Source organism: Zootoca vivipara, chromosome 2, assembly GCF_965207765.1.
Source record: "Zootoca vivipara chromosome 2, rZooViv2.hap1.1, whole genome shotgun sequence".
In the NCBI taxonomy this organism is placed as follows: Eukaryota; Metazoa; Chordata; class Lepidosauria; order Squamata; family Lacertidae; genus Zootoca; species Zootoca vivipara.
This window is the reverse complement of record NC_142584.1, coordinates 116,820,157-116,831,824: the sequence shown is the minus strand read 5'-3', so window position 1 is coordinate 116,831,824 and position 11,668 is coordinate 116,820,157. Positions and strand designations below refer to the sequence as shown.

The following is an 11,668-nucleotide window of genomic DNA, read 5'->3' as shown; positions in this document are numbered from 1 at the left end:
AAAAGAAAAAGAAAAGGGGAGGGGAGGTTCCCGCCGCTCGGCTCCGCAAGGGTTAAGCTGAGCCACAGAGCTGAGATTCCTAGAGAGGAAGGATAGCCGTCGCCAGAGGAGGAGCTTCCGCTTCCTGTCTCTGGTATTACTTCCTGTGTTAGGCGCTGGATTGGCGGAGGGATGCGGCTGCTTTCCCTGGAGGGGGCTCTGGGCTTCTCGCGAAGGATCTTCTCTCCTCCTTTCCGCAGGAAAGGCCGCCTCTCCTCCTGCCGCCTCCAGGTCTAATGCGGGGAGAGTAAGACGGAGGAGGAAAGACCGAGGTAGGAGGAGGAAAGAGCTGGGACTCCTATAGGGCAGAAGAGGAGCTCAATCAGGGAGAAAAAAGGTGGCTCGGTAGAGAACAAAAGTTCTCTGCACTGAAAAGATTTCATTTCAAAATGAATTGCTGGTCCTTAACAATGTATCCTGGACAGCTGCAGCTGTAGTTGTTTTATATTTTCAATATTTCTAAACCGCCTTTAAAAAAAATATATCTAACGAGTGGAACGCAGGTGAAATTAAAAGAGAGAACGCAGGTAAAATTCACAGGCCCATGTGGAAACCAATATGCCTAAAGCCATCATTTCTAAAAACAAAAATAGCTAAGTAATAAATACATTTGCTCTCACTGTTCTTTGCTTCTTTCCTCCCTCTCAGCCTCTTTTTTGGCTGCTGTGAAATATACTGGCAGAAAGTATGGGAATGGTGGTGTTTGTTTGTTTGTTTTTAAAAAATCCCAATAGGCATGGACAAACCTTTCAATTTCAGTTTTATCTCTGTGTCTCATTTTCCCCAGTGTTATATTTAAGTTACATTTAGTTGCCCACATTTTGACATATTATGAAACAAAAGGACCAGTTGGAAATTTAGTTGCCATTTTAGTTCCAATCTTCCTCTTATATTTGCCCTAATATAATGCATTTCTGTATATAATTTCCCCTAAAAATCATGCATTGCTGTGTGCTCTTTCACTTTGAACAGGTGTAGAAAATCTTTTATCACCCAGCAAGGCAGATCCAGATCTTCTTTTCTCCCCACACTCAACTGTAGACCAACTTTGGTGGGTGGGTGACCTTCATAGGGTCAAGGTACAGCCTAAGAATGGAAACCTTAATGCAGATGTTCCCCTTGTAACTTACAATATTTTTCTTCTGGTCTGTTTTTATGTTTGAAATTTTCTGGATCCTATATCCAGGATACCAGATTGGTCTCTAGTACCACTTATCTAAGGCCAGCAGTTTCACTCTGGACTGGTAGCTGTGTTTTTCATGTCAGTTAAATGGCCGTGACTGGTGGCATTAGGACAGGCCAGAATTAAGTGTAGATAATCATGACCTTGCCTATTCCTTTACTGAGTAGACGTAAATTGTATATTCATATTTTGAATTTCCAGAACCATTGTTTGCATATGCTGTTGTTTATTTCTCCATGTTTTCTCAGTGTGTAATGTGCCATTGGTTTCTCTTTCGTAATATTGCAGTCGGACATTTGTAATGCATTTCCTGGTCTTGACATATTTAATATAAATCTCTTCAAACACATGTTACGCCAGGCATAGGCAAACTCCGGCCCTCCAGATGTTTGGGATTACAATTCCCATCATCCCTAGCTAACAGGACCAGTGGTCAGGGATGATGGGAATTGTAGTCCCAAACATCTGGAGAGCCGGAGTTTGCCTATGCCTTTCAGATCCTGTTTGCTAATTTGGGCAAATTAGGAATTTTAGTTTCAATGTTTTCATGAGTTCTTTGGCCACCGCTTCCCTTTCACAGGCAGTACAAACACATCTGAGCTACACTGTGGATCCTCCCTACCTTACCCTGGAGAGGAAGCGACCACCATGTACCCTGCTAAGGTAGGGGAAAGATCATTGGGGATAGCTGGAGTGCCTCCTTCCTTATTACAGAGGGACTCTTTGCAGGGGCCTCTTACACCTGTGCTTCTGAGGCTGCTGCCTCTGAGAAAGTGGGTTGGCAGCTTCATTTTTCTGTATTTCTTATTGCCAGCAGGGAAATCTATTGTATGTTCAATGTTGTTAAATGGTCTTCTCGGTGGTGGTGCCCACCCTGTGGAACACCCTCCCATCAGATAAACAACTGTCTGACATTTAGAAGACATCTGAAGGCAGCCCTGTTTAGGGAAGTTTTTTTATGTTTGCTGTTTTATTGTCTTTTTAATATTCTGTTGGGAGCCGCCCAGGGTGGCTGGGGAAACCCAGCCAGATGGGTAGTGTGTGTGTGTGTGTGTGTGTGTGTGTGTGTGTGTGTGTGTGTGTACTGTGTATATATATAATGTTTTATTGTATTTTAATGTTTTTTCGGGAGGTCCCCACAGTGCCTGGGACAACACAGTCAGATGGGTGGTTAACAATAATAGAAATAAATAAATAACAACATCATTTCATTTGTCCTTAATTTGTCCACATTTAGTTTCATTGGATGGCCCTGGATTACAATATTTTCATAGAGGATTGATAATATCTCTCCCTCTTCTTTGCACTAGGCATAACTGTGTACATCTAAATTAGAAGATCTTTTCATTTCATTTCTTCAGTTGCTCTTTTTTCCAGCGTTTTCTGGGTCAACAATTCTGTTTTTGAGGTCAGGCAACCAGAACCATACAGTATCGCAAGGGCAGATGCACCATAATCTGTAAATCTGCACAACAATATTGGCAGCTTTGCTTTGAATCTTGTCCCTAACACGGAATGGGCACATTTCACAGCTTCCACAAACTGTAGTTAACTGGGTCAATATCTTTGCTGAGCTACCTGCAGTGGTGATTTCTGAGCACCGAAGCTAAAATCCCCACTTGTCCCATGCCCTGTTGGAGTGTGAGTGGAGGGGAGATGCTTTCCACGCCTTCCCTTGGAGTGTCTACAAGGAGGGGAATTGTTTTCTTCTTCCAGGGGTCGCTGAGCTTCAAGGAGGTTGCCGTGAATTTCACTGACGAGGAATGGGCCCTGCTGGATCCAGGACAGAGAGCTCTGTATAATGAGGTCATGCTAGAGATCCGTGAGATGGTGGCCTCTCTGGGTAAGGATCCTTTTTTCCTTAATCAGTAGCTATGGAAGGTGTGGATTCCTGTTTGGTAGTACTATCAACTAGCACACTAGAAGGAGTGTTGTTAATTTCTCCTGTAGAAAAGAACATTTGGTTCAGAGCAAAGTCTTACTTAATCCACGATTCAATTCTCACAATGGCCAGCCAAATGCCCATAGGAAATTCACAGACTTGCCTCTGATATAGTTGTCCTGGGCTTATTGGCTATGAGTTACTTTACTTAATTCCTTTCTTCTCTCTTTTTTTCTGTCGAGGGAGGTCTCTTGCTCAGATTGGGTGGAGGGTGAACATGCCATTTTGATAAAATTGTGTTGACAACTGCATGGCATGGAAACAAAAGGCTGAAGGGGTCTCCTGTGTGCTGGTTGTGATTTATTGCTTTTGGGAGAGTCCTGGATTGTGCGATTTCCTTTCTCATCCTGAGGCAAAGTTTGTAATCCGAGGTGGTACTTCCAGGTTAGCGGAGTTTGTAACCTGAAGTGTTTGTAACCCGAGGTGTCTCTGCATTTACCGGTAGTTGCTTTTTTATGAAAAGTAAACTCAAAGCAACTTACTATATGATAGAAAAAGCTGAGTTCTCTTGTGGCCTGTGCATTAGTATATCATAGAATCATAGAGTTGGAAGAGACCACAAGGGCCATCCAGTCCAACCCCCTGCCAAGCAGGAAACTTGGCAGCATATAGTATATGTTGGCCTCTATTACCCCACCACCATACGTTAACTTTTAAATGTTTGAAATTCCAAGTTCTCGGCTATATCTAGGGAGGGCTATCCCTTGGATGAGGAGGACATTTTGTGGCTTGAATCATAGAGCCTGAAGGGGCCCCAGGGTCATCTAGTCCAACCCCCTGCAATGCAGGAGCCGGAGCACAAGGATCCTTGACAGGCGGCCACCCAGCTTACAAGGGAGTCTGTACCACTATTGAACAGCTCCTACCACCAGCTCTCTCCAGGGTGCTGGGGATTGTAGTCCAGCATCAGGCTTTCCTAGCTGGCGTCTGAATCTGCTCTCTGTCCTCAGCGACACACAGGGAGAGAAATGGAAGAGCCAGCTGATTTGGGAACCGAGGTACACCAGAGGGGTGTGTGGGAGAACGGAGAGGTCCTCAAACCTGTTGGGGAAATGACAAGGAACAACCACCCTACAGTTCTAAAACCCTTCTCCCATAAATGCTTTCCCCTTATTCTGCAACACAATTATTTCTGGATTTTGCTTGTGGAAGGGAAAAGAAAGAGGGGCGAGAGGAGTAAGGGACCTCTGGCCCAACCACCTCCTGCAAATCTTATTCTGTCACCTGAGCAGGCACATTCCCAAGCTTCTCCTTGCACCCATAAGACAGGTGTGAGGGCCTCTTGCCCTCCCTCAGACGGTGCGGTGGTACTTGTAGTTCAGTAACATGGAGGGCCAAAGGTTCCCCATTGAAGCTGCCACTTTGATGAAAAGAATGTTTTGTGGATGGTGCAAAATAAAGAAATAACAGACATAAGCAGATTCAAGTCCACGTTAAAGTCCTGTATGGGCTGATGTGCAATTATACAGAAACAGCATTTTACCAGTTTCCCCTTTTAATCCACCAGGAGACGTTTGGGGGATCCTGGCTGAGGGGGACCCATCAGAAGTGGCGCCTGAAGCAGCTGAGGAGCAAAGGAAGCTGGGGGTTCAAGATGGAACCAACACACAAATGCAGAAGGCGGGGAGTGAATCCGCCGCCTCTCAGGTTAACAGAAATCAAATCACCAGGGAGGAGGAGAAGTATGAATGTAAAATGTGTGGAAAGATGTTTGCTTCTCGCTCAAGCCTTACTTCACCTCAGAGACTCTACTCAGGTGAAAAACCACATGAATGCTGGGAGTGTGAGAACAGCTCCAGTTGGAGTGGCCCCCTTGAGCGCCATCAAAGAACTCATACAGGCGAGAAACCTTATAACTGTTTGGAGTGTGGAAAGGGTTTTGGTGACCGTAGCAGCCTCACTAGACATAAAAGAACTCACACAGGGGGGGAAACTTACAAATGTTTGGAGTGTGGAAAGAGCTTCAGGCAAGGTTACTCCCTTACTCAGCATCAAAGAACTCATACCGGGGAGAAACCCTATAAATGTTTGGAGTGTGGAAAGAACTTTGGTCGCCTAGGCTCTCTTACGTTGCATCAAAGAAGCCATACAGGAGTGGAAACCTACGTATGCTTGGAATGTGGAAAGAGCTTCTATCAGAGTAGGCACCTCGCAAGACATAAGAGAACCCACACAGGGGAGAAACCTTACGGATGCTGGGAGTGTGGGAAGAGCTTCAGTGACAGTGGCTCCCTTACTAGACATAAGAGAACTCACACAGGGGGAAAGCCTCACAAGTGTTTGGAGTGTGGGAAGAATTTCAGCCGCAGCTGCAACCTTACTTTGCATCAGAGAAGTCACACAGGGGAGAAGCCTTATGAATGTTTGGAGTGTGGGAAAAGCTTCGTTCGGAGTAGTCACCTCACCAGACATAAAAGAACTCATACAGGAGACACATGTTCGTATGAATGTTTGGAGTGTGGAAAGAGCTTTAGTCGCAGTAGCTATCTTGCTCACATCTTAGGCTTGGAGTGTGAAAAGATCATGATTAGTCCTATCAAGAGCTCCTACAGAGACCCGAGCAAATACAGTGCTCGGTGTTAGAATTCACTACTGTATCTTTGGTTAATTTTATATTTGCTTTACCCCGGTTTTTTTTTACAATAGACATTTGCTTGGTCTAAGCACTTTGGGGTCCCATTGTTGGGGAGAGAAGGGTTTTTGCTCTGAACCTTCCTGTTCAGCCAGTGTCCGTAAGGGGCAGGAGTCTGAGCAGTGGGCAGGGAGGCAGGTATTGACAGGGGCAAGCCAAGAGGGAGAGTCCAGTTAGTGGGCGGTGCGGGAAAGAGTTGCAGGAAGGCTCAGAAGTGGAAGAGAAAGACCCTGAGAGGTTTGAATCCCCTCCCTCCCGTGTGTGGAAGTATTGTCAGCAGATGGTGAGCTCAGGCCTTACAGGTCATGGGTTGGTCAAGTCATAACAAGGCGCCGGTTTAAGAAAGTTGAAAGGGGCATGATCAGACTGTCGCTCCTACTGTCTGGATCGGAGCACAAGTCTGACACTTAGCTATGTAGGACCTAGTCAAGAAATAAACCACAGCAAGTGGATTAATTTTCAAGGCCGTTTCCTGGTTCAGTCTGTATGTTTCTTCACCTCCAACCCTGTGTTGCAACGAATGAATGAATTTATTAATACGGTCGCAGACCAGCATCAACACGCACAATATCACAGATCATAAAACATATCAAAAATACAAAGGACAGTACGAATGTAGCAAGGATTAAAATATAAAAATTAAAATTAATTATTAGCTTACCCCCCTGTAGTTAACATTTAGGGGTTTGATCATTATGGGATACCACTTGCTTCCTATGATTGATTGCAGACACACAGAATTTGGGCTACATTTAATGTAGTCTCGGGATTCTCGTCCTCTACCAGAAGCTTTAAACTATGGTGTATGGTGGTGTTGATGGACTTTTGCAAAACAGGTGTAATAAAAGTCAAACGTATATCATAAAAACGGCAATACATGTGAAGCAGTTTCTACTTCCATCGAGCCACAAGGGCAAACCCGTGCTGTATATGGTTTACCCTCAAATCTGCCCTGCAATAAGGCAGAAGGGAGAACATTAAATCTAACGAGGGTAAAAGACCGTCTGTATTTGGGTATCTGAAGTCCTGACAGGTAGTTAGCTGGAGAGAAACCTCTCCCATAGTCCCTTATTGCTGAATGTTTGATCATTTCGCTCATGTGGCATTGTAATTCTACGTCCCAGATACACTGGCGAATTATAGTCCTAGCTTTCTCAAAGCCTGCCGCTATCAGGGTCTGCTGTGGGGTCCCCAAGCCTTTCAGCTTTTCAAGCAAGGTAAAGGTAAAGGGACCCCTGACCATTAGGTCCAGTCGTGACCGACTCTGGGGTTGCGCGCTCATCTCACATTATTGGCCGAGGGAGCCGGCGTATAGCTTCCAGGTCATGTGGCCAGCATGACAAAGCCGCTTCTGGCAAACCAGAGCAGCACATGGAAACACCGTTTACCTTCCCGCTATAGCGGTTCCTATTTATCTACTTGCATTTTGATGTGCTTTCGAACTGCTAGGTTGGCAGGAGCTGGGACCAAGCAACGGGAGCTCATCCCGTCACACGGATTCGAACCGCCGACCTTCTGATCAGCAAGCCCTAGGCCCAGTGGTTTAGCCCACAGCGCCACCTGGGTCCCTTTTCAAGCAATGTAGGTTTCCATTTATCTGATTTCTTCTTGCCAAAGCCAAGGTAACTGCATAACAGATATCTGCAAAAACCAATGGTAGTACAGAGAATGCTGCTTCCCAGGCCATCTGGAAATTCCTCCCAGCACGTCTGTGTTGCAATGTACAGAAGCCCCACACGAAGTTCTCAGGACTCAACCTTTATTTCCAGTAAGGCTTTATTCCACTTGCAGTCTTGATATCATCATAAAGCAGTCTCTTTACATCCAGGAATCAACATGCACAAGTGGGATTACGTATAGGGGAGAAGCCAGAGAGGGGAAGTCAAATCCCCTTTTACACTAGCCGGCTATAGAGCAATTAAGCAACTCCCCACATCTTTTGGTGCTTACTCCTCAACATGCTGCTGAGTCGGCATTTCCACTGCAGCACAGAGTGTTAACTCCTTGATGCCCCTAACACTCTGCCCAATGGCTTTCCATTTTTATGCTTCCACAATGTCCAGACTAGGGGTTGGTGCTTGATGGGATATATTTGTGCTGTTGTTGTCATTCCCTCTAAACCTCGTTGTTGTCATTTCCCTCTCCCACCAAACATTCTGAAAACCTGACGTCCACTCGATATATCTGGTAAAGGAAGAAAGTCCAACCTCACACAGCACACAGCTTCAAAAATAGAAAACTTTGAAATAAATCCTTTAGACATATCAGATTTGCACAGAAGAGCAGTTTGTAAAATAGGTTGTGTTGCCTCTACACCAGGCATAAATATGGAGTTAGTCGCAAAAAAAAGGCCACTGCTTACTTCCCTTCCGCTTTTCCTTTCCCACTTCTTATACCTGCAATTTGAAATTTGATTTTTATTTTTAATACAGTTGGTTTGTGCACGAGTATTTATCTGCAGAAGATTGGTGGGTGGGTGGGTGGGTCTTTTGTGTGTGTGTGTAAACGTTCATCCAGCAATAACCAATGGAAAAAGGGAGTTCATACTTTCCTGTGGGTGGAAGGAAGCAAAAATAGTTTTACTTTTTTTTAATTGTATTCCACTTTCCCAACAATGTATTTGTAATGTTTTTATTATTATTTCATTTTTAATGGTATAAAAAAGAATAATGAGAGCAACAGATAAAAAGGTGAAAAACAAAAGCATAAGATAGACTATCACTTTTATCAGATCATCATGTATAGCTCCAGGCTTGTGATGAGGGTTTCCTTGAAAATGAGGGTTCTGCTGTATATGTCATGAGGAAATGCTAAATCATATGAGAAATCGGTTTTAAGGGTCTAATCTGATTTTACAAGTACTGTATATTCCTGCGTATAAGGCTACTTTTTAAGCCCCAAAAATCTTCTCAAAATTGGGGGGGGGTGTCGTCTTATACGCCGGGTCCCCTGTGAACCGAGCTGCCCACTCGCATAACTATATTTTAAATAGAAAATTGGGGGGGGGTGTCATCTTATACACCCAGTCACCTTATATGCCGGAATATACGGTATTTTATCGTTCCCACACTGATCATGTAGATATGTTAACTACCAGTAAGGATATTTTTAATCAAAGTTGAACACATGTCCAAGTATCACTTAACCTCCAAATTGCAGCCTAGTCTTATTCTGGTATTCCATTTTTCTGTTATGAAAATGGAAGTGTCATAGTGGCAGAAAGGATGTGAGGGGAGACAGTCTTTGTGCTGACTGCCTCCATCGCAAGGGAGTTACTGCCAGGAACATCATGTACAGGTGTATTTTGATGCATTAAATAGAGTGAAAGTTTATGACTCACCATGGAGGGGAGAGCACATGTACAAATTCAACACTTCGTTGCTATTCTGCTAAGGTTGTTAATACTGTTTTATAGATATGGATGCTGTCGTACTATGTGAATCCTATAATATGATTCTTGGTATAACTGATGTTTAGCTTATTTTTTAGTTGTTTTGTTAATAGTGTTACATATATGGTAATTGTTTTATTTAGTATTTGTGATTGTTTTACTGATGATTTGTTAAGTATTCTATATGATTTATGTTGTGGTGTTTCCTTATGTTATTTTTATCTTTCCTTTGTAAATCGCTTTGGGATTTATTTGAATAAAAAGCGGCATAAAAATAGAATCAGTCAATCAATTTGTAGTACATTATCCTTATCTTCTGACTTTTTGTTATACGTGGGATTTTGTTGTTGTTCAGCTTGTTTTATTGGTCATGCCTTTCATATGCCATATGACCCATCTTCCTGTCTCCTATGGAGGCCATACTCTAGAATGGGTGCTCCAAGATGACAGCTGAGGGAGAGGGGGCCTGGCAGAGCGTACATTTTAGCATGTAAGGGGGATATGAATGATGATGATGATCTAATTTAACAATGTTGTTGTTGTTGTTGTTTAGTCATTTAGTCGTGTCCGACTCTTCGTGACCCCATGGACCAGAGGACACCAGGCACTCCTGTCTTCCACTACTTCCCGCAGTTTGGTCAGACTCATGTTGGTAGCTTTGAGAACATTGAATAACATTATTATAGTGCTTCAATTGAGGAACAGCCTTTGCCAAAGGTGTCATGGTCTTTGTAGACACTCAAACTCAGGACGCAAGGGAGAAACGTACTAAGAGGAAGGCACGCTTGGTAAACCCTCACCGTGATCAACTCCCGCCCGAAAACCTATGTCCCCACTGTGGAAGGATGCGTGGATCCAGAATTGGCCTCCACAGTCGCTTACGGACTCACTTTTAAAACTATGTTTATGGAAGACATTCGTATTGCAATATCATTTCATGAAAAGTTGGCCACATGACCCGGAAAGCTGCGTGGTTCCCTCCGACTGAAGGTGGAGATATGTACCACACGCCATAGTCTAATTCGGCTGGACTTGCCATGGGAAAGCAGAAGGGGCAACCAATGAAGGGGGAGACGACCAAAGAAACCTCCTCTCACACAAGTGCCCCCCCTGCCAATTCCGTAACATAGCAAAGGCCAAGTTCAAACACCAGCCCCTATTTAAAAGAGGCACCCGTAATGACAACACTGGACTGCCCTTTAGGGTTGCCTTAAGTTACTCTCCAGGGACATGGGTGGCGCTGTGGTCTAAACCACAGAGCCTAGGGATTGCCGATCAGAAGGTCCGAATCCCTGCGACGGGGTGAGCTCCCTCCCGTTGCTCGGTCCCTGCTCCTGCCAACGTAGCAGTTCGAAAGCACGTAGCAGTTCGAAAGCACGGCAAAGTGCAAGTAGATAAATAGGTACCGCTCCGGCGGGAAGGTAAACGGCGTTTCCATGTGCTGCTCTGGTTCACCAGAAGCGGTTTAGTCATGCTGGCCACATGACCTGGAAGCTGTACACCGGCTCCCTCGGCCAGTAAAGGTGAGATGGACCTCTCCTCTCTGCTGGGAATTACTGAGGTATTACAATATTATAGATTAGCGATAAGATATGAAGAACTCAAAGGAACAGATTCAGAAACAATTATAAAAATCTGGAAACCATTCATTAATTATATAAAAGATAAACTGGAAAACCCAAATCTGATCTCAGATACATAAAGGCTCTATCATATGTATAAGTATAATTGCAAATGTCTTACATTTATATGTCATTGATAGTTTTGTGTAACATGATTGGTAGTGTGTAATATTTTATATGGAACTTAGGGAGGAGCCCAGCACAGGATGGAGGAGGGGTAGGGAGGGGGGGAAGATGGGAGGGCCGGGAAGGGGAAAAGAATAACCACACGACAATGTATTGTTGTATATTTTTCTTTTAATCATTTGTATATTTTCGAAACCAATAAAGATTTGTTTTGTTTTGTTTTTTTAAAAAAGGTGAGATGGACCTAATGGTCAGGGGTCCCTTCACCTTTTAAGTTACTTCAAGTAACAAAAGCACGTAGAAACTCCGGTCTACTTTGCAGGGCTGTTGTAACGTGCACACCCTTCCTCCCCCACATTGTGAAATGGGTGTGAAAATGACCGGATCCCCATACCCCCCCTCTCCCGGGCAAGGGATTGAAAGAGTTAAAGGGGGGGGGAATGTAACCTTCGTGCCCTGGACTGGACGGCTTTTCCGGAGGTTTTTTTTGGGGGGGGGGTCTCTTTCCCTGCCGTCTCCGGGGATTGAACCTGGGGACCTTATCAGGAAAAGAAACAGGATAACGGACCTTGTTTGGAAGGAGGAGAATTTATGTGATCTGGGAGGGAGGTGCCACGCATTCCTCCCCATGGGCCAGTGAGCTCCGCTTCCTAGAGAGGCAGGGAGGTTTGGAGGGGGGAGCCAAGGTTGGAGGGGGAGGGGGCCGCCATATACATTCCCAGAAGAGGAGCAG

General features: G+C 44.5%; 1 protein-coding gene across 3 annotated transcripts; it reads left to right on the top strand.

Annotated features, from left to right (window-relative positions):
- The first annotated feature begins 130 nt into the window (after positions 1-130).
- On the top strand, positions 131-9,467 carry LOC118079017 (uncharacterized). 3 transcript variants are annotated; one of them, XM_088664165.1, is made up of 4 exons: positions 131-311; positions 1,803-1,885; positions 2,939-3,065; positions 4,672-9,467. In XM_088664165.1, exons 2-4 carry the CDS (start codon positions 1,871-1,873, stop codon positions 5,745-5,747), a joined length of 1,218 nt encoding a protein of 405 aa, XP_088520291.1. In that variant the 5' UTR covers positions 131-311; positions 1,803-1,870; the 3' UTR covers positions 5,748-9,467. The 3 variants fall into 3 exon arrangements, with proteins under 3 accessions (XP_088520291.1, XP_088520289.1, XP_088520290.1); XM_088664163.1 differs by having other exon boundaries at positions 148-566; XM_088664164.1 differs by having other exon boundaries at positions 169-376.
- The last annotated feature ends 2,201 nt before the right edge of the window (positions 9,468-11,668 follow it).